The sequence below is a fragment of the Elephantulus edwardii genome, unplaced genomic scaffold, assembly GCF_000299155.1.
Source record: "Elephantulus edwardii isolate Elephantulus edwardi_28Jun2011 unplaced genomic scaffold, EleEdw1.0 scaffold00068, whole genome shotgun sequence".
NCBI lineage: Eukaryota > Metazoa > Chordata > Mammalia > Macroscelidea > Macroscelididae > Elephantulus > Elephantulus edwardii.
Window position 1 is genome coordinate 2,778,483 of NW_006399818.1, and position 24,265 is coordinate 2,802,747.

General features: G+C 37.4%; 1 protein-coding gene across 1 annotated transcript in view; it reads left to right on the forward strand.

Annotated features, from left to right (window-relative positions):
* Positions 1-24,265, forward strand: part of LOC102871359 (putative uncharacterized protein C12orf63-like) — a 271,053-nt gene that overhangs the window by 38,752 nt on the left and 208,036 nt on the right. Inside the window, exons 4-6 of the mRNA XM_006888569.1 lie at positions 3,942-4,078; positions 7,270-7,417; positions 9,854-10,009. Coding sequence (XP_006888631.1) covers positions 3,942-4,078; positions 7,270-7,417; positions 9,854-10,009 — 441 coding nt within the window. The remainder of the gene's footprint in view (positions 1-3,941; positions 4,079-7,269; positions 7,418-9,853; positions 10,010-24,265) is intronic.

The window sequence follows — 24,265 nt, forward strand, 5'->3', positions numbered from 1 at the left end:
GCATTGCCTCTGACACACCCATCCCAATTACCCCAGTCACTGAATCAATCCACCTCATAGAGGGTCTTCCCCTCCTGCGCTGTCCCTCTACCCTACCAAGCATGATGTCCCTTTCCAAGGACCTGTCTCTCCTTACAACATGTCCAAATTATGTCAGACGGAGCCCCAGAATCCTTGCCTCCAAGGAGCGGCCTGGTTTAACCCTCTCCAGGATGAATCTGTTTGTTTTCTTGGCAGTCCATGGAACATTCAATAGTCTTCTCCAGCACCACAGCTCAAAGGCGTCAGTTCTCCTTCTATCCTTCGTAGTCATTGTCCAACTCTCTGATGCATAACAAGTGATTGCAAAGACCATGGCCTGTATCAGGTAAACCTTAATCTCCAGAGAGACACCATTGATAGAACTATTAAAAAAAACAAGATAGAATGATAGCATCAAGGCAATGAATGCAAATAGAAAAGTGACCCAAAGATTGAGTCCTGGAGCATGACAGAACACTGTTTAGGGGAATGAGGAGGGAATAGGAAAATCATGTAACCTGGGAGGTCAAAAGATCATTTGTTGTATCTAATTATTTTATTAGTCTTTCAGTAGTTCCCCATTCCCCCCATTTTATTCTAGTCTCTTCTAAAATCTATTCTTCATACTACTATCAGATTAGCCCTCCTTGAGCATACTCACGTCAAGGTATGCTGTTAAAATAAATAAATGAACTACAAAGCTCATGATTTTGGAACCATTAGTCTTATTATGGTGTCCTCTTGTCTCACAGTTTTCACTAAGTGAACAAATAATATTATTAAGGGATTTTTTTCAGAATAAAGAAAAGTAAAGCAATCAATTTCCTTTTGACACTGAACCATTTCGGAAATGGTACTGAAGGAAGAAGTTCAAGCTGCATTGAACGCACTGGCAAATAGGAAAGATCCTGGAAATTGGTGGAATACCCATTGAAGTGTTTTAACAAACAGATGTAACCTTGGATATGCTCACTAGTCTATGCCAAGAAATTTGGAGTCAACAGGACTGGAAGAGATCTGTATTTGTTTCCATTAAAAAAAAAAAGGTGATCCAATAAAGGGCAGAAATTAAACAAAATCATTTGTGTTATATAACTTTAAAATCTGAAAAGACTATGAAAAGAACTGGAACAATACATCAACAGGAACTTCCAGAAATTCAAGCTGGATTCAAATGGGGCCATGGAATGAGGAATATCACTGCTGAGGTCAGATGGATCTTGGCTGATAGCAGAGAAAATCATCATAGAGAAAATTGAAGTTGCCAACGATTTAATCTACTCAGATCCATAAGCAACAGTAAATAAAAAAAGAGCTTCACATTGAAGAAATCTGCTGTCAAGTGCTTTTCCAGAGTTCTGAAGAGTAAGGACATTATTTTAAAGACTAATGTGCACCTTATCCAAGCTATGGTCTTTTCAGTTGCTTCCTATGCATATGAAAGTTGGTTAATGAACAAGGATTTCAGAAGAATCAGTGCCTTTGATTGTGGTGTTTGGATAAGAGTACTAAATATTCCACGGAGTTCCAAAAGAACAAACAAGCCTGTCTTAGAGGAAGTACATGTAGGGCACCCTTCAAAGGCAAAGATGATGAAAGTTTGTCGCACATACTTTAGACATATTGTTTGGAAAAAGTCATCATGGTGGGAAAAGAAAATGGTTATTAAAAGAGAGGAAGTCTCTGGATGAAATGAATTGGCACAGTGACTCTAACAGTGCATTTGAGCATGGCGGTGATCTTGAGGTTGGTGCAGGATAAAGCAGAGTTCAAATCAGATGTTCATAGGGTCACTTTCAGTTATAGTCCACCTGAGGGCACCTAAAAACAACAACAACAACCTTCTTTCACAGAATGTGCCATTATTTTCATTGCTACATCATAAAATTATTTTGTTCCTTATCAACTCATTGGAAGGAGGGGTGGCATCCACTTCCATAATAGCTTGCCTCTGGAAACCCTATGAACCTGGAGAGAGGATGAAAGGCACCCAAGCGTCGAGGACTCTCCTTCATAGGGTTGCTATGAGTCGCCTGTGACTCGACGATACTTAACAACAACATCAACTCATTACTGTTCAGTCAGAACCAACCCCTAGCTGGCCCATAAAGTGGGTTTCCAAAGCTATAAATCTTATGGAAGAGAATGTTCCTCTTTCTCCCAAGGAGTTGCTGGTGGATTTGAATTGCCAGCTCATGGCCCTTGGGTTGGCAGGACAACGCCATCTGAAGTAGACCACAAGAACTCTCTCCATGGCGCTTTGTCATTGTTGCTGTTATGTGATGTTGAGTTGGAACCAACTCATAGCTGGCCCTTTAGCATGTTTGCAAAGGGTATAAATTGCATGGGAGGTGATCGCCTGTCTTTTGCCTGTGGAGCGGCAGGTAGATTTGAACCACTTTCCTTTGGTAGTGCAGCACTTAAGCCATTAGAGCTCCCTGCGTGGTGCCTTGATTACTACTTAGAACACCTCTTCTATATGACAAATTCAGCCAGAAAAGTGACTCAATCACCACCATTCTAAGGTTGACCCTACCATTTTGTACCATATCTGTACAATTTACTCAACTTCTCTAGTTCAGTTCTCTCTTCTGCAATTTAAAGAGAGATGGATAATATGGATGATACTTGTACCTACCTCAGAGAATTGTAATATGAATTTAATACAGTAGGGTATGTAATCGACCTCTTAAAATGCTTCCATTTGATATTCAAGACATTCTTTATTCATGCCCACTCCAATAATATTTTCCACTTTTCTTCAAATTCTGCTCCATATTTCCAGTCTTTCCTAAACATGTGGTGGTAGTTTCCACCAGTAAATCGATTTCAGGTACTGAGTAGTTTATGCTCACCCAAATCTCATCCTTGCCTTAGTGTCCAGCTTACGCTCTTCTTGTCCCCTCTGTCAATCCTCCACAGTATGCTATCCTTAGAGTTTTCCTGGGACTGTTTCTCTGTAATTTGGTCATAGTTTTACAGGCTCTGGAACTATTCTTGTGCTTTGAGGGGCCAGTTTCTACAGCACTGACCAGGGAGTAGACATTTCATAAGAGCTTTCTTACCACTTATTTATGTACACTGATTTGGCAAGTTCTAGACCCATAAGTTATTTTCTTGAGTAGAATATATTATAATAATATTTAATTTACATGTTTAATTAAATAAATTTTTTAACCCTTACAATCTACCTTTTTCTATAAAAGGAACAGCACACCACTTATTTGGTGAGGTTACATATTGTTACATATTTGTTTAAGCAAATAGATTTTTAGAAATAGCTTTAAAGGTTAATATTCACCAGAAGACATAAGTAAGTGTTAGCTGATGATTATTTTCCCCCGAACCTGAACATCTAGGCTTTACTAGTAGAATAATTTCCTTCTCTTAATGTTAAATGTGTTAAACTTCAAACCTATCATGGCTTCTCTACATTATTCTTCCCCTTTCCAACCCCTTCAACCCCTTTGTTCTCTTCTGCACAAAAGCTCCGAAAGTGTCAGTCAGAACCAGAGGAGAATGAAGTATATTTCCTATTTTGGGTTTGGGAAATCTGATTGTTTCTCTTGGAACAGATTGTTCATTATAACAGTATCTATAATAAATGGAGTGCACTGCAGAGATAGATGGAAATGAAATTAATTTGGCTCAGCCGTGATCTTTGTTTTGCTTATGAGGATTTGAAACATCCTTACAGAGTTTCGAATTTCCATGCAATTTAGAAAGAAAAGAGATTTCAAAATGTGCCTCTTTCCCTTGCCAGTGGCCGTCCTTACCTTACCAGGGCACCACAGAACAGAATAACAAATGGGGACAACGCGGTATGAAATTAGTGCGCGAGCAAACGCTGTCAGAATTCTTGTTTACAATATGCATACCACAAAGAAAAATATTGTCTGAAAATGTATTTTCTGTTATAGGCTTCCTATCAGATGGATAACTATGAGTTGTCTAAGCAAGTGTTTTCACCCGTTTGGGATTATTTTGTTGCTTCACCACTTCAGGATGATGAGCCCGTTATTAGTTTAAGCAATATAATGACTATCACACCCAGAAGGTAATTGAGAATATTATCTTAAGATATGAATTTGCTTATTGAGATACAGGTTTTGGGTTGTAGCCTTGAATCAGTTTCTTTTCAGTTATATATTAAGATCACTCATACAAAACTATAATAAATAACGTGATGAGAATATACAGTCGAAGGTCTCAAGTCTTTGTTAGAAACTTCCCTGCTAGAGGCAGAAAAAATACTGACCGGAGGCATGTGGATGCATTCTGAATATAAGAGAATGAACTACAGAACAAAAATATCAAATACCAACCAAAGAAAATACTATCAGTCACATCAGAAAACACAAACATGCACTGGAGTCTTTTGTAGCAGTGAAAGGTCAGGTTAATGCTAAGGTCAAGGTCTGATGGGTGGCCAGTTACAGTGAGAAAGCTTTTCCTTTTGTTGAAGAGCTCTTTAGGATTAGGCTGTTGGCAATTGTAAATAAGCCAGTGGAGACCATAATAAGTAGAAAGAACAGGCCTTCTTTCAGTACTCACTGCCCTTTTTTCTTAAAAGTGAGTCCCTGTGTGGTGCAAATGGTTCATATATTCAGCGGATGCTCACAAGGCATAAGTTCAAGTCTATCCAGAGGCATCTCAGAAAAAAGGACTAGTATCTACTGCCAAAAAGTCAGTCTTTGAAAATCCTGTGAGGATTCTATTCTGATACACAGGGTCAAAGTCAACTCAAGGGCAACTGGTTTGTGGTTCTTTAGATGTACTAAGACCAATGCCAGAAAAAAAGCATTGGTGTGATTATAAGCAGTCTTAATAAGTTCAAAACAATCTTTTCTATCCAAATTCCTTTAATAAGAAGACCAAATATCTTATTCCTCAATCAACGTTGATGAGAACGAAATGCAACTGTTAAGTGAGGCAAGGTATTGATTCACATAAATGTCTAATACCATCCAACCAAACAAATGTAGAGTTAGCATTGACCATGTGTGGGGGGTAGATTTAAGAAGCATTTTAGGGAGGAAGAGATAAGATTTATATTTTGTGGGAATAAGGGAAAGAAGGAAGTGAAAATTCACTCTTACTTTTAGTGTTAACTGGGAAGCTCATGACTTTTACTAAGTGTACATGTTGTTAAAAATGGTCAAACTGAAATCAACTCATAGCTGACCTTCTAGCAGGTTTTCAAAGGCAGTAAATCACATGTAAGAGATTGCCCATCTATCTCCCATGGAGCAGCTGGTAGATTGGAACTATGTGTCTAAGAGTACATGAGAGAAAGAAATACAGCCAATTTGATTTGGGATAGTTTGAGTTTCCAGCAGACACCTCTGTAGATATGAAATATTCAGTAGGGGAGTTGAATATTTAGTTCTGACATTCAGGTTAAGACTAAACAAAGATTTAGAAATTGTCCACAAATTCCATGATTGAAAAAATGAAAATGTATGGTATTTCTAAAGGAATGACTACTTAGCAAAAGACATATAAAACTAACCTTGAACGCTGGGTACTCTACATTTAAGAAACAAGAGGTGGAACTAAGCACAACATCACAAAGGAGTGATCTGGGAAGTGAAGGGAGCCCAAGGAGAGCACACCACCTCAGGACCCTCAGGAAGTGAGAAAGTCCCCAGGAGGGGCCAGAGCAGCAGCATGGCATGTGAGCTGAACCTGGCAGAGCAGTTGTTCAACTGCATACCTCAGAGAGGCTGAGCAGGGTGAAGACTTCAAAGAGGCTTTTAGAGCTGGTCCTTGAGAAATCCAGGAGCCATTTTTGTAGTGTGATGGACCAGATAAAAGAAAAATTAAAATTTGCAACAAGTAAAAACCATTCATGTAAAGGGTGGTGGGTAAAGAGTAGAAGAAAATGGACAGAAGTCTTGGGGCACGGATTAAGGGGAAAGGCAGACACAAGGAAAGAGTTCTGGATCTTAGAAGGAAGTGAGCCAGTGGAGAGGGAGAGAGTGCAGACACGAGGAAATGCTGGTGAATATGAGAGAAAAGCCAGGAGGGCCAGCACGTGGATGAGAACATTTATTACCCTGAGGAGTGTGGACCTGGAGATGTCAGCTATAGATGGAAGCATTGCTGACTCAACTGATAGAAGGTCACTCAAGTTGGGATAGAACCGAACTGCTTGCATCTAACGAACAGTTTGAGTCGTCTTTGTATCTAAAATAGTGGCTTGTGTATAGGTAGATGTTCTTTGACTTCTGTTGTGAGATGATGAAAGACAGAGTAGAAGAAATAAGTGCGAGATCACTATAGAAGAAATATTAATAGAAAAACCAGGCAAGCTTCAGCACATTTTAATTTGCATAAAGCAGATACTTGACAGAACCTAAAATGCTCGCAAGATCACAACTGATAATGATGGATGAGAATGTGAGATGGGCAAAGAAGGGCATGGAAGCAGGGGAAGGTGACATGGACCACTTACATATGTCAAGGCACTGAAGGTTATTATGAGGCCAGACAAAGTTTAGTAGGAGGTAAAGGAAAGAACGAACTAAAATTCTGGCAAACAGAATTTCAGAGTTTAACATGGTGATGAGACAAATAGTCTTCTGCCTCTGTGTACTGACATCTACTGAGAGCTGATCCTTTTCTGATCTGTGAGAGGGAGGGGTGCAAAGGATAGATAGACCTGAAGGTGTTAGGAGAGAGAGTTTGTCCCCATAGAAAGCTAATGGCAAGGAAGGAATATTGATAACAAAGAAGGCATCTCACTGTTTTGCCAATAGTTGTTACTGTTGACTGCAATATTTTAAAAAAGAAAAATTACAAATAATCCAAGAGTTAGTAAGACTATCTCTTTTTAACCATGACTGATATGACTGTAAATGGAAAATCATTCCCCGAAAATGCATTAATTGAATTATTAGGCCTATTTTCTCAGCTTCCCAGTATCTAAAGTGACTTCTTTATATTGATAGGAAAAACAACTACATGTACTATTTTAGAACCTAGAAACTTTGCTAATTTTTATTTTATATATCAATGATCTAAAATGTCAGAAGCTTAGTTTTCTTAATTGTGAACTTGTTTCTAAGGATAGTTTATTTGTAATTTAAACTTACTGTACAATCCCTAGCTATACAAGAGTAGCTGTTCCATAAATTTTTGTTGCTATCTTGGGATCATTATGCAGCTATTAAATAGCAAATAAATCCTAAAAAGTGTGCATGGTGAATAATTTTATATTTATACATTATTTACTTCCTTTTGCAGATTGTATTCAGACATTTTGGCAGAGACATCTATAATCCTTTTATACCATTTCCTTAGAAATATCTTTGTCACAAGTGACATTAAAATCAAAGAAGAAAACCTCTTCTGTGATAATATTAAAGGCAACGAGATTTTCCCCACCCAACAAGTAAGAGAACTAGTGACAGAAATGATGCCCATTTCTCTTTGTTACTTGATGTTTTCACTTCTGGGATTGCATGTCCTGGTTTGGGAATGGCCTGCCATGATCTTGCTGGTTTAATTGTCATTCTATGCATGTTATTTAGGTCTCTCTTCATGGGTTAGTTTTGCTTTCAACTTCTTTGTGTTTATTTTTCTCTTGTGTGCAAAAGTTACATATACTCTAAATATTAAAAAATACATAATGTGTTATGTAAAACCTATTTTAATCCTGGTATTTCTGAAACATCATGGTTTTGTTTTCCTGTGATTTCTGTAGTTTATCAAATATATATAGACAAACACATCTTACTTTTTAAAAAACTTTTGGTAAACATAATATTTTTTCATTGGTTTATATACATTGTATTTCACATTTAAAAAATATTTTAATTATTATTAATTTTAATGACAATTTAGAGAGACTTTGGATTTCTATTCATTGTTGCACTTTTCTCCCCACCCACCCCTTCCTCTCCAGTACACTTTTCTCTGTGAAAATTAAAAGAAAAATTCTTTCATTGTTTTACAATCCCTCTCCCCAGGTTCACTCCACTGTGAAGCCTTCGCTCTGGGATCCCGTCATGACAATAATAGCTAATCACATATCCTTTTTAAACAGTTTTCTCCCTCATCTGTTTCAATGCACTATACATTATTTTCAATAATTCTTAAAAATTGTATGCCTTGGACATGTTTTTAAGCTGCTGCATCCATTTTTATGATAATACTGTTTTCCTGTATAGCAGCAGGATTTATCCCATCTCAGGACAGTCCTAACAGTACCAGCTGCCTCATTGCAGCCCCAGAGTCTCTGGTTTTAGTAATGATCCTGCCTTGTTCTTTTCTCCAGCTCCTTTCCCACTCTTCTTTCTCCATTTAATCACCTTAGACATGAATGAAGTCTTTGGCCACCTGTTACCTTCCCTTTCCATCCACTTACTCATTAATGAATAAACCGACCAATTATTACACCTACTTATGTCAGCATCTGGGGATGTGAAGAGGAAAGACACCATCCTTTGGCCAAGACAAGATCACATCCTTGAGCTCGTGATCTAACACCAGCCATCCTGTTCCTACTATATTTTATTCCATTTTCTCTTCCAGCATATCTGAAAACACAAGCACATTTTAAGTATTTCATTGAATTCCAGAATGCTTGAGTCCCGTTCTAGTAATAAATGTCATTGTGTGTCATCGAGCTGGATCTGAGTCATAGCTGACCCTCCAGCAGGTTTTCAGAGGCAGTAAATCACAGAGGAGGAGAGTGCTTACCTCTCTCCCGAGGAGCAGCAGATGTATCCGAACTATGCACCTTTGTGTTGGCAGGGCAGTTCTTTACCATGGCACCACCAGAGCTATGTAAAAAAAATTACTGGTTACTACTCATGCAGTTTCTTTTGTACATAATCTTATATGCATCTTTAAAGTATAAAGAAATATTTCCTAGAAATGGGAAAGGAAGAGAAAAATAGGACTTTATTTTTTTTAAAGAAATTTAATCTCAAAACTCTAACTTTACATTTTGCTATAATTTTCATGTAAGTAGCAGAGTGTAATGGGAAGATTAATTCCTCTATTGAAAATTTGCCATTTTCTCACAAATCCAAGTGAGAAATGAAAATTAAGTGAGGGAAATATTATAGCATTGCTGTATTTAATTTTTATATATTATTTAAGTTTTTTACAACTAGATTTTTTAAAACATTAAAATATAGTCAAACTGTTGTCTTAAAATTTGTTTTCTTGCTGAGTGGAATATCTCAGTCACAAGAGGACGAATACTGCATGGTGCCGCTGTTGTAGAATGGGACTGACATCAGGGTTGGGGTAAGACTGAGAAAAACTGGATAAATTATGTATACTGCATTGAAACAGATGATGAAGATCATAATTTAAAAGCGATATATGGTAGGGTATTATGGTTATCACAAGAGTCCAGAATGAAGGTTGCATAGTGGAGTGTACTTTGGTAGGTTGGAGTGGGGCGGGAAATTGCATATCAAAGAACCAATCTTTCGTTTGCTTTTCAAAGAGAGGAGCGAACTGGGCAGTGGGAGGGCTGGACAGGGAGAAAAGTGCAACAACGAATGAATGGAAATCCAAAATCTCTCTAAATGTTCATTAAAATTAATAAAATAAAAATTAAAAAATTTGTTTTCTTTTCAGTTACTAGTAATTTATAGTTCTTGATTATTTTATAAAAAAACCTGAATGTGGTTATATTACCCAAACATAGCATTACTGTGGAGTTCGAGTAATTTCTGAACTTGAGAGTTTCTTCATGCCAATATTTATGTCATTGTTAGACCATAAAGATCACATTCCACATCTTTTCTTAGAGAAGCACAAATTAAGTACTTTACATTTGATTTGAGTAACTGTGCTTGTTTTTCTGCAGATTGCTAGACTGATTGAATGTGAGAGGGTATTAGTAGCCCTGGAACTTAGCAACTTCCTAAATGATTCCAGTTATGCCCTTCAAGCTGTGACTCAATGTTATGGGCTCCTTGCCCCTATCATTTATCACAATATTGTCTTGGTACCTGTCGTCCAGGTAAGGGGCCTTCTCTCCATATCCTTATCAAAAGAACATTTACAAAAGTAACTCAGTTAAATATTTTGGAAAAGAAAAAAATTATATCCCTTAGAAGTTATAAATAGGCCACAAATACTTGTTTTGAAAGTTTCCAGTTAACAGGAAAAGATTTTAAAAATTTAAGTTACCTATCTGATGAAACAAGTTGTGCCAAGAAATCTGGAGAACGACCACTTGGCCAACTGACTGGAAGAGATCGATATTTGTTCCTATCCCAAAGAAAGGCGACCCAACCGAATGTGGAAACTACAGAACAATTTCACTGATTTCACATGCAAGCAAGATTTTACTGAAAATTATCCAAAAACGACTGGAACAGCACATCAACAGAGAACTACCAGAAGTCCAGGCTGGTTTCAGAAGGGGTCGTGGTACTAGAGATATTGTAGCTGATGTTAGATGGATCTTGGCTGAAAGCAGGGAATACCAGAGGAATGTCTGTCTGTGTTTCATTGACTATGCAAAGGCATTTGACTGTGTAGATCATAACAAACTGTGGCTGACTCTGAGACGAATGGGAATCCCAGAACACTTGATCGTTCTAATGCGAAACTTATACTTGGACCAGGAGGCAGTCGTCAGAACAGAGCAAGGGAACACTGCATGGTTCAAAATTGGGAAGGGCATACACCAGGGAGGCATCCTATCTCCATACCTTCTCAACCTATATGCAGAACAGATTATCCGGGAGGCTGGGCTCTATGAGGAGAAATGTGGGGTCAGAATTGGTGGACGATTTATCAACAATCTGCGTTATGCGGATGATACAACCCTGCTTGCTGAAACTGAGGAGGACCTGAAGCACCTGCTGCAGAGTGTCAAGGACTGCAGCCTCCAATATGGATTGAGGGTCAATGTCAAGAAGACAAAGATTCTCACCACTAGACCAATTGGCAGCATCAGGATGGATGGTGAAGAGATTGAGACTGTACACAGCTTTAGTTTGCTTGGCTCCATAGTCAACAGTCTTGGCACCAGCAGCCAGGAAATTAAAAGGCGCATTGCCATGGGAAAGTCTGCTGTTAGGGACCTCTCCAAAGTGCTGAAGAGCAGTGGTGTCTCTCTGGAGACTAAGGTGCGTCTGATACAGGCCATAGAGTTCGCAATCACCTGTTATGCATCAGAGAGTTGGACAATGATCAAGGAGGATAGAAGGAGAACTGATGCCTTTGAGCTGTGGTGCTGGAGAAGAGTACTGAGAATTCCATGGACTGCGAGTAAAACAAATAGATTTGTCCTAGAGAGGGTTAAACCGGGTGGCTCCTTGGAGGCAAGGATTCTGAGGCTCCGTCTAACTTACTTCGGACATGTAGTGAGGAGAGACCGGTCCTTGGAGAGGGACATCATGCTTGGGAGGGTGGAGGGACGACGCAGGAGAGGAAGGCCCTCTATGAGGTGGATTGATTCAGTGACTGGGATAATTGGGATGGGAGTGTCAGAGACAGTGTGATTGGCACAGGACAGAGCGGAATTTAGGGCTGTTGTACATAGGGTCGCTATGAGTCGCAGGCAACTCGACGGCACATAACAACAACAACAACATCTGATGAAGTATAAGGGAAGACATAAAATGCCTTTTATGCATGTTCTTTATTTAGTAGGTCTTTTATTTGCAAACAAACAGCTCAATTGCAATCCACATTTAAATATAGTCTGCTTTTCTAGGTTTTAAAGTTTATTTCCATTTTCTTATTTTTGTAATAGTTGGAAACAGTAGTTAAGTATTCAAAGCATATTGTTAAAGCCATCATTTAGGGGAAAAATAGTGAGTAGAAAAAAAAATAATCTTGGTGTTGTGGTGAAGAAGGAGCTTCAAGTTAGAGGGAAAGAATAGGTGAGACCTAGTTGAAGAGATTATATTGCCTACACTTTGTAAGAGATCACCATAAACTTAGTGCTTAAAACAATACCTCATTGCTTCTGCAAGTTGGGAATCTGGGTACCAGTTAGCTGGGTCTTCTATTCATAGTTTCACCAAGCTGCAATCAAGGTGTTGGCTGGGACTCTGACCTTACCTGAAGCTTGAGGTCTGCTTCCAAGCCGTCTGGTTATTGTGAGAATTCAGTTTCATGTGACTGTAGAACTGAGAGAAGAGATTAATGTTCTCTGGACACAGCTCTCTCTAGAATTCTGCTTGATCTTTTTTTCCTCTCTGGGGAAATTGAACAAGAAAAAAAGTTAATGGGGCAGACTACTGCTGCTGAAGCTGGTCTCAGGCCATGTGATATGCATCACGTCCCTCATTTATTGCCCATTCTAATGTCCTGCACACCCAGCTGGCATGTCTGCTGATCTGAGTGACTCGCATGGCGAAGTGACTCATATCCTCATTTCCAAGGTGTCGGAGCATCTTACTTTATGTTCCTCTTAGACCATAAACTGTGACATGTGCCTTCAATAGCTAAAATTGTGTAGGTGAGTGTCAAAGCAGGAGAGGTTATTTAGGAAACCTGGATTTTCCTATGTACTACCTGCGGAGGAGATGATACCAGTTGGTGATCTTACATTCAGAGTGGACACTCTGAGGTCTCATCCTCACCAAAGTTTCATCTTAGAGTTGGTGCCTTAGTTGCTCCTTATCAGTGGCAACTCAATATGCATAAAGGTGTTTGCTGCAACATTCTTGGTGAGGGTAAAAAGAGACAGGAATCACAGTAATAGAAAAATAGCCAGTACTTTCACATTGTGTCACCTCAACAGCAAAATGTGAAACATGGATGCCCTGGAAGAGGTGGAATAAGTTATGGTTTATGTGCATCAAATAATAATATGCATCCATTAAAAATAATGGACTGAAGCTATGCCCAGAGACTTAGAAAGATAATTCACAAGACTTGGATGAAGAAGTTATGCACAACAGTTCAGTAAAGTGTGTATGAATACCATTTTGTAATAAAACCTTCTTTCTGCTTATGTATATGTATTTATACATATGTATATGATTATATGAGACAGGAGAAAATGACAAAGTATCAGGCTGTTAACATACTTTGGGGATATGGTGTGAGACAAGAATGATAATAAGGGGAAGCTGGGGCAGGGGGAGCATTATAAATATTAGTTAGTGTACTGCAAAGATAGTAACAGTATTAGAACGATAAAGCATTTATGGTGCCTGAAAATGACCAGCATCCAAGGATTCATTTGTCCTCTAGGATAAACTAAACGATGAATGTATTGCTGACATTTCTTCTATATTTTTCCACAATATTTCTCAGAACTGAGAAATAACATGGAAAGCTAGGTTTAATTTTCTTGTACTCTATCAAATTCAGGAAATAACAACAATATTAATTGATTTACTTGACTGTGAATGCTTGTTCTTGTTGCGAATGCTAGGCTTTAATTTTAAAGGAAATGATTTTAAATAATTTTAAAGTACCTTTTTCATAGTGTAGTAAGTAATAGTTCTGTCCTCATCCATATATTTTTTGAAAGTCCTGCCTAGCTTGGATAAAATTTTGCTATTTTCTGTCTTCATCTTATGGTAATTAACAAATTGTACTTTATTTCCTTTATAAGCAATCTATCAATAATTTTTAATAATTGCATCTGACACTTTACCAAAAAAGACACTCAGATGGTGAACAAACACATGAAGAAGTGTTCAAAATACCTAGCTCTAAGAGAGATGCAAATCAAAACAACTATATCATCTTACCCCAGTAAGAATAGCAAAATTCAACAGAGCAGCAAGCAGCAAATGCTGGCGAGGTTGTGGAGAATCTGGAACCCTTATTCACTGTTGGTGGGAGTGTAAAATTGCACAATCATTACTAAAGGTTGTATGGTGCATATGGAAATAGAAATACCATTTGACCCAGCAATTCTACTACTGGGAATATACCCTAAAGAAACCAGAACTGCCACCCAAGAAGATATATGCACACTCATGTTTATTTCAGCTTTGTTCACAATAACAAAGAGCTGGAAACAACCCAAGTGCCCATCAACAAACGAATGGATAGAGAAGCTGTGGTATATTCACACAATGGAATACTATGCTGAATTGAAAAACAAATGGAATAATGTACAAAATGAATGACCCTGGAGGACATTATGCTGAGTGAAATAATTTACTCACAAAAGACAAATATTGCATAGTGCTGCTGTTGTAAAATAAGACTGACATCAGGGTTGGGAGGAATCTAAGAAAAGGGGATAAATAATGCATACTGCGTTTAAACAAATGAGAGAGAGTTGTTTAAAAGGAATTTGTTGTTGTTGATTGCCATTGAGTTGAGGTTGACTCATAGCAACTCTATGAACAAAAGACTTAATACCTTTCCATAGCTATCATTGTTTCTCCAAGTTCATAGTTTCCAGAGGCATGTGGATGCCACTCCTGCTCCCAACCTGTTTTACAACTGGGAGCTCCACCAAATACTGTCCACAACATTATGGTATTTGATATCCCCATGGCACAAGGTTCAGCATCATAGCAAACCCAGGAACATAGGATTAGATATTCTTTTCATGATAAAAGTACAGAAAAAGAAATGCATATTAAAGTGTGGACTCAGAGGGGGAATTATATAACAAGTAAAGAATTTCTTTTTTTCTTCAAAGAGAAAAATGAACTGGGAAAGAGGGGTGGGTAGGGAGAAAATTGTGCAACAAAGAATGAATGGGGGAAAATTAAATGGAAAGTTTATGCTGTAAAAAGTTAAAAAAATGGCATTTGATGGTTTGAAGTTTACCTGATTTGAATAGAACATTTAAAAGTGAGTTATTATGTTTTGTTAAACCAGAAATCGTTGTACTTCTGTTTTTCAGGTCTTGATAAAATGCATAGTAGTTTTGCAAGGACTACCAAATATTGCCTTAACCAAGAAACAAAATCCAAGTTATGATAGTATACAGCACATGATAGCTTGTTGTATCTTCTACGTCACAAAGGTATTTACCTCAATCTTTATTGTGAGGTCTGGCCTACCAGTTGTGGTTAGAATAAAAAGAAATGCGCATTTGTAGCTAATCTTAGAATATAAAGGAAAAGGGGAGAACAGCGCTGATGATAAACTGAATTTTAATTGATCAACAGTTGTGTATTATGGATAGAGAATTTACTGTTTTCCTACTCAGTGAGACTTATAGGGGCTTGGGCCTCCTTTAGGTAGGATGACTACTTCAGAAAAGAGAAGAGGAGCTAAGACAGGAATGAACAGATTTGCAGGTAAAGAAAAGATGTGAGATTGTTTACTTGGTAATTCACGGCTGTTGCAGGCTACAAGTGAATGGACTAGTTTGAATGGGGATAGATACTTTGTACAACACAATGATCCTAAACCTATTGACTTAAAGTTTATACATATCACTGTAGACAAAATCCAGTGTTTTCCTTTATATGTATTTTGCAGTTTTGCAAATATATGTGTCAAAGCAATTACAACAGGTAACTCAGTTTAGCCTTACAACTTTTAGTTAATGAGCTGAACTACTAGAGAAAGCTTATTGTAGCACAAAAATTGGAGACATTCAGGGTGGTTTATATTTAGACTGTAGCACAAAGATTGGAAGGAGAAGTTTCTTTTTTTTTAAATTTAGTTTATTTTTCATTTCAATGAACATCTACAGAGATTTTGGAATTCCATTCATTCATTGTTGCACCCTTCTCCCTGCACAAACCCCTCCCCCCCTTTGCTCCTCTCCTTGAAAAGCAAAAGAAAAACTCCCTTATTGAGAAGTTTCTTTTAAAGTAAATACATGGAGAATTCTGCACATGACAAGTCTAACATGTTATCTCTCAGCTCTTCTCCTTTCAAACTCCTACTTCAGTATGTTACAATAGCTCAAGAAGGCTGGTTGGTGATATCTAATGGCTATATCTGAGGCTATATCCCCTTACATGGGTGGATGGGGAGAGTTTAAGGGTAAATTCTTCTTGAAAACTAGAAATGGCCAAGAGCCCAGAGAATGAATGGTTATTTAGCCTCATTGCTTGACAGTAAAATATGTATTTTGTGGTTCCTCAACGCATTTTAGTTAATAGACTCCAATAAACCTCCTCGAAGAGGGTCCATGTCTTCTTACCTTTTTTATATAGTCCTCATAGGATATTTTTAATTTGCTCAGGGATCTGGAAAATAATACATAGATGACTTGATCTATCACTTTAGTTGGGACTTAAATTTGCTTCTAAAGAGGTCTGGCAATAGAGTCCTCTATCCTTTTCCTTAGAAAAGAGGTCATGGTTTTCTGGGTGTTCATGATCTGATCACAAGAGTAGAAAATTGCATTTCTTTCATCACTTGATTGTTGCTATGTACTGTTGAATTGATTACAACCCGTAATGACTCTATGAACAATTGCTCTGACTCCTGCCCTATCTTAAGACAATCTCAGCATCTCTGACACACCTGCCCCCATTGCTACAGCCACTGTGTCTATCCATCTCATCGAGGGTCCTCCACTCCCGTACTGACCTGCTACACTTCAAGCATGATTATCTTCTTCAAGAACTTGTATCTTCTTGCAACATGCCCAAGTATGTGAGATGGAGCTTCACAAATCTGTCTCAAAGGAGCAACCTGGTTTCACCCTATCCAGGACAGGCCTGTTTGTATTATTGGCAGTCCATAATATGTTCAATACTCTTTTCCTGTACCACAACTCAAAGGCATCAATTCTTCTTCTGTCATCCTTATTGATTGTCTAGCTCTCTGATGTACAGCAAGTAATTGCAAAGACCATGGACTGAATTAGGTGCATTTTAGTCTCTAGACTGAAATCATTGCCTTTCAGGACTCTGGAGAGGTCTCTGACAGCAGATCTTCCCAATGCAATTAATCTTTTTATTTCCTCACTGCTGGTGCCTAAAAGTGTTGATTGTAGAGCTGAGCAAGCTGTAATTGTTAACAGCCTCAGTCTCTTCTCCATCTGTCATGGTGTTGCCAATTGGCCCAGCGATGAGAATATTTGTCTTCTTGGTGTTGAGCTTCAAGCCCTATTCAAGACTATAGTCCTTGACCTTCTTCAGCAAGCGCTTCAGGTCTTCTTCAGTTTCAGCAAGCAAGGTTGTGTCATCTGCATAATGTAGGTTGTTGATGAGTCTTCCTCCAATTCTGATGCTACTTTTCTCCTCATAAAGCCCTGCTTCCAGAATCATCTGTTACACATATAGATTGAAAAGGTATGGAGACAGGATACATCCCTGATGTACTCCTTTCCTGATTTTGAACCATGCAGTGTTTTCCTACTATGTTCTGAGGACTGCTTCCTGGTCTGAGTACATTGTTCAATAATTTACATACTCTGTTCGATCATGAGATGTTTTCTTTCTTTCTTTTTTTTGTTTTGAATGGAAATAAATATGGATCTCTTCCAATCAATAGGTAGCTGTCCTCCAAATTTCTTGGCACAACCTGGTGAACACATCCAGCGTTGCATCTGTTTATTCAAATATGTCAATTGGAATTCCATGAATTCCTGGGACCTTATTTTTGGCCAATTGTTTTTTTTGAAGTGTGAATATGATAATTTATTTTATTGGAATAAACTTCCAATCTCATCCTTCAGAAACAATTCAGTGAGACACACTATGCATTTCTTATGAAATCTGAATCTAAGTTCCCATTGTGCCCCACAGTGTCCTTTTATTTATTTTTGTTTGTTTGTATTTTATTTTGCAGGTTTTTAAAAAAAATTTTTTTAGAACAGCTTGAATTTCCTCCTTCATCACCATTGCTTCTTGATCATATGCTGTTTCATGAAGTAGTTTATTCCTATTATTAACATAAATGCTGCTGGTTTTTTTGGTAACTGAGAGAACAATATAGGTGAATTAGTACCTCAGTGAAGAATAAGCCAAATTAAAAAAGAATTCATTCTCACTGTTCCAGGAAAGACTAAATCAATATGATTTTTAACAAGAAATTCTAAAGGAGATGCAATAAGTCACCAAAATAATCTTCTGGAGATTAACAAACAAATTTCACTTTTGAATGAACAAATTTAGCAGATGATGATTATGCTATGCCTGGTATTTCTTGAACTGTGTTTGGAAACTCAAAAAACACCTTAGCACATAGGACAGAATTGCATAAACCAAACCCAAACCCCTACTGAGTCAACTGTAGGATATTTGTATCATAACCATGTATCAAGGTGGCCCATGGAGCTTCCAAGACTATAAATCATTTGAGAATCAGACATCTATATTCCCCCTTTGGAACAGCTGGCTTGAATTAAAAGGAGTCTTGTAGGTAGTGGTGGCGGAAGAAACAAATGGAGAAGCAAGATCCTAGGCTGCATGAGCTGTATTAGAACACACGTCTTGGCACATCTTGGTGAAATCCTTCCATTCCAAGAATAAAAGTAAGTCTTAAAATGTCCAGATTCAAATAACAAGTGATTTACAATGGTAATAGAATCAGTAAGTTACAATGGAAATAGAATCATTAATCTTTGGACTTTTTACCAGCAGTATTAATAGTTTAAAGACAAACTACATTTGTGGTTTCCTAAGGGAAAGAGACCATAGTCCAATAATTAATAATCAGGACAGATATCATTTCTCTGTCAGGGCAAAATAAACATCTTCAGAAAACGCAAGTGTTCAAAAAGTATTCTTCCCTTGTGCTTATCTGAGGAAAACACTTGAGGAAATACTCTGTGAAATGACAATTGATTCAGAATAGAAATCCCATGATAGGGAGAGACAAAAAGGAGAGAAATAATGGGAGCAATGAATCTTGCAGTATATCTATTAATAAAATTAAATGGATAGTAATGATGTGACTAGGACTTTGTAATATAAATGCTAAGTAGGAGTTCTTGAAATAAAAGAGACATTCTTGAAAGAAAAACTTATTAATAACATAGAACTAAAACTTAAGTCCTAGTTGGGTGGAAGAAAGTGGGAGTGGGTAGAAAGTCTTGCTTTGTGTCTGTGTGTATAGGAAAGTACCCAGAATATAAAATTAGAATATGGAATTGTGAATGAAACTTTAAAGCATAGTCTCACTCACCACCATCAAGCTGGTCTCAATGCATAGCAATCCTCCATTGGGTTTCTGAGGCTGTAAATTTAATGGAAGAAGACTGCCTATTTCCCCCCCCCCCATGGTTGCCACAAGTGGATTTGAACTTCTAGAGATGTGTGTCCTTTGATCAACAATGCAACCACAAGATATCTTCTAAATTGACAGGGAGGTCAAGTTTCTAACTCTGAAGAAGTAAGATGAAAGAGCAAGATACAGCATCGAGATGGGAGGAATAAAATAAAATATAGCCATTATTTCACCAGGGGTGACTGGACCATCTTTTATCCACAAGAAGCTGGGGTATTTAAACCACCAACCTTTCAGTTTGAAGCATACTAAGCCAGCAGAACTCCCATCACTACCCTTTAAATCTTCTCTGATGGATCACCATGCTGTGTGCCTGGGTGACATCTGGTCATGTTCAAGTACTGGGACTGATTGCCAAATATTCATAATTTGGTAGAAAGGAAGATAAAACTTAAATGTGTGGCATCATCATATCAAAAGAGAAAACAAATACGATTATAAATATATGAAAAAAAGCATTTGGTAATCCTTAATCTTTCTTAGTAAGTGTTCTAAATAGGTTAGGAATGTGAGGAAAGTATTGAATCATGATAAAGACACTTGCCAAAATTTTACAGCACCCATAAATGCTAATAAAGGAGTGAAGTTTCAAAACCATTTCTCTAAAAATCACTTGCAGAAAAGAGATACTACTAACACAGTGATTCAATACTCTGCAAGGTTCTTGCTCATAATTTAATAAACATTCTTATTGTGTGCTATTGAGTTGGAAACAACTCATAATGGACCCTCTAACAGGTTGTCAGAGGCAGTTAATCACACAGAGAAAGATTGCTTATATTTCTCCCAAGGAACAGCTAGTGGATTTGAACTGCATACCTGTGGGTTACCAATGTATTTGCTTACCGATAAACCACCAGAACTCCCTTAAAAATTAGAAGAATGTAATTTACTTATAACTGTAGAGATTTTAAAATCTCAGGAGGACCTAGTAAAAAAATTACTAGAATTAAGAAGAGAAAATGATTGAATGCAAGAAATGTTAAAGGAATAGTTTTTCTTTTGTAATAGTAATAGCTACTTGAAAATGAAGAGGAAAATGTACCTATATGATGCACAATATTTTAAATGAAAAAGTAATAAAGGACCTAAATAAAATAAGCGTGAAACCTTCTTGAAGGATAGAAAATAAAATCTGAACAGATGGTAGGGAATGCAAGTTCCTGAATAAGAAGACTTAATAGCATAGAAATGTAAATCTTTCCTAGAATAGTAGTTAAATTTGATGCACTTCTAGCCAAAATCCCAATGATATTTCTCCGAAACGGAATAGAATAATTTACAAGTTCTCAATAGGTACTGAATTTACAATAAAGCTACTTTAGTGAAAATTTGTGTTAACAGAGTAATGGGAAAAGAGTTAAGTGAAATTCAGCCAATCTGTGGGTTCTAACTGTCCAACTTACACACCACTGTTAGTTACATATTACCTTGTAAAGATTTACTATTTATTTATTATCTTAATAATTCAAGGTACATACAGTGCTTCATAACAAATGGGTACTACTGTGTAATCTACACATTTGTAAGGAAAACATTATTATGTTAAAGATCTTTCCATGTATCTGGATATATTTCTTTATTTTTTATGCATAGAAAGGTATGTTACACACACACACTAAGATAAGCAGAGCAAGGGAACAATGCATGGTTTAAAATCAGAAACTGAGCGTGTATCAGGGCTGTATCCTTTTTCGATGCCTGTTCAGTCTATATGTAGAAGCTAGACTCTGAACCTGCATTATGTGGTTAACACAACCTTGTGTGCTGAAAATGAGAAATTGAAACATTTGCTGAAGAGGATCAAGGACTACAGCCTTTAGTACGGGTTATATCTCAGCTTCAAGAAGACAAAAATCCTTCCCACTGGAGAAATAGGCAACATCATCATAGATGGATAAGAGGCAGAAATTGTTAATAATTTCATCTTGCTTAGATCCACAATCAACATTTTTTATCAAAAGATGTATTAGAGTGGGAAAGTTTGCTGTTAGGGACCTCTCTGAAGTGCTGAAGAGGAATGATGTCAATCTGAAGAGTAAGGTGTACCTGATCCAAACCATAATTTTTCTTTTCTACTGGTTTATTTACAAAGTTCATATACATTGTTTTTCACACCAGATCTTTCCCATTTCCTTCACTGTCTCCCTCCACCCATCAAATTGTGCAAACCTATGATTACTACCCCACCCCTTGCCCATACTCATCCTTCTGCTCCCTCCCACCTTTGGATCTTCATATTCATTCTACAATAATGATCTTATACAGTATTTGTCCTTATGGGACTGGTTTAGCTCATTTAGCATAATGCTCTTCAGACCCTCCCATCTTGGGTTATAATTTACAAAATTGTTGCTTCTGCATGCTACAAAATATTCCATTGTGTGAATGTACCATAATTTCTCAATCCATTTAATTGTGGTTGGACATTTTGGCTATTTCCATGTTCTTGCCATGGTGAATAATGCTGCTGTCAACATTGGTGTATAAGTCTCCATTTGTGCCTTAGTTCTCATTTTCTCCGGGTAGATTCTAAGCAGTGGATTAACTGGATCATATGGAATTTCTATGTTCAATTTTTTGAGGAATTGCCAGATTGCCTTTCAGAGTGGTTGTACAATTTTACAGTCCCACCAACAATGTAGAAGAGTTCGTCTCACTACATCCTCTCCAACATTTATTAATTTCTGTCTTGTTAAACTTTGCCACTGCTACTGGAGATGGTATCTCATTGTAGTTTTGATTTGCATCTCTCATATTGCCAGTGATTTTGAGTGATTTTTGAGCATTTCTTCATGCATCTGTTGGCCATCCAAATATCTTCCTCTCTGAAAAGTCTTTCCATGTCTTTTGCTAATTTTTCAATTGGGTTATTGGTCTTTTTCTTGTGGAGGCCCTGTAGTAGTCGATAAAGCTTTTGATATGAGACCCTTGTCTGAAATGGCATTTCCAAATGGGTCCCCCCGCACCCACAATCAGTAAGTTTTCTTTTAACTCTGTTGGAAAATGTTTTTGATACACACAGAGATAATCTTTAGAAGGTTCCATTCATCAATTTTATCCTTTCTCAGTTGTACATTTCTGACTGTACTCGGCAATCTCTTTATAGCATAGACTAGGCTGTCTAGGCCTGATCCTAGTTTTTCTCTGATGAGCTTTATGGTTTGGGGCTTTACTCCCAGGTCTCTGATCCACCTTGAGTTGATTTTTTTTATATAGTGTGAGATGTGGATCCTGTTTCATCTTTCTTCAGGTAGCAGTCCAATTTTGCCAGCACCATTTGTTGAAGAGATTGTCATTTCCACATTTAATGGGTTTTCTTTGCTTGTTTATATCCTTTACTTATATTTATTTATCCTTTATTTATATTTTTATTCCTTTATTTATATCAGTTGACCATAGATAGAGGGGTCTATTTCTAAGTTCTCAGTTCTGTTCCATTGGTATATGTTCCTTTCATTGTACCAGTATCATGCTGTGTTTGTCATTGTTGCTGTGTAGCAGGTTTTGAGGTCAGGGAGTGCTATGCCTCCCACTTCATTTTGTTTTTCAGAAGTGCTTTGCTGTTTCGGAGTCTCTTTCCTCTCCAAAAAACTTGGCAATTTCCCTTTCTATCTCCTTGAGAAATGAATTTGGTATATGTATTGGGATTATGCTGAACGTGTAGATTGGTTTTGGTAGGATTGTCATTTTTACGATATTGAATCTCCTTATCCATGAACAGGGCACATTTTTCCATTTCTTTAGGTTTTTATTGTGTCTTGCAGAAATGTTCTGTAGTTTGCTTCTATAGGTCTTTTGTGCCTCTAGTTAGGTTCACTCTCAAGTATCTAAATTTGTGGTTGGCTATTATAAATACTATTGATTTATTGATTTCCTTTTCTGAGTTCTCTTTGTTACTGTCAAGGAATTCCATTGATTTTTGGATATTGATCTTATATCCTGCCAGTCTATTAAATTGGTCTACTAGCTCTAACAGCTTTTTTTTGTTGTTAGTGTTGAGTCCTTGGTGTTTTCTGTGTAGACTATCATATCATCTTCATGTAGCAATAGTTTAACTATCTCTTTGCCAATCTGGATGCCTTTTATTTCCTTCTCTTGTATTGCCCTAACAAGCACTTCCAGTACAATATTAAATATAAGTGGTGAGAGTGGGCATCCTTGTCTAGTCCTTATTCATAAGGAAAATGCTTTTAGTCTTTCTCCATTGAGAATAATGTTGGCTCTTGGTTTTTCAGATATACTTTTCACTATGTTGAGGAAATTCCCTTCTGAATTCCAATTTTCTGAGTGTCTTTACCAGGAAGGAGTGTTGGATTTTGTCAAATGCCTTTTGTACATCAATATAGTGAATTTGTTGATTGTATTTCCAATGTTGATCCATCCTTGCATACCTGTTATGAATCCCACTTGGAAACAATAATTTTTTAAGATACTTGCTGTGCAGCTGAAAGTTGGACAAATGGATAAAGGGTGTTAGAAGAATAATTGATGGCTTTGAGTTGTAGTGTTGGAGAAGAGACTGAATATAGCATGGACTGCCAAAAGGACAAACAAATATGTCTTGGAAAAAGTACAGACAGTGTGCTTCTTGGAGTCAAGAATAGTGAAACTTCATCTCACATACTTTGGTCATGCTGTTAGGAGGAGCCCATCTTTAGAAAAGGACATCTTGCTTGGAAAGGTGGAGGGAAAGTGAAAGAGAAGAAGAACCTGGTTAGTGAAGTTCACTAAATGCCAGAGATGGTCAGGATGGCATAGGATAAGGCAGGATTCGAATCTATTATTCATAGGGTTGTTATCAGTCATAGTTTACTCAATGGCACTTAACAATAGCAACAACATCAACAATTGGCTAACTGATATTAACTACAACCTGTACCTAACTGTTCAAACTTATGTACAAATTGAACTTGAAGACATACTTAGGAATGGAATTTGTAACCTGGAGATTGCCCATAGTATGTTGTTGTGTACTGTCAAGTCACCTGTGGCCAAAAGCAACACTATGTACAGCAGAAGCCTGCCCTATCCTGAGTCAGTCTTACTGACTCCGACACACCTACCCCCATTACCTCAGTTACTGTATCAATCCATCTCATTGGAGTCTTCCTCACCTGTACTGTCCTTCTACCCTTCCAAG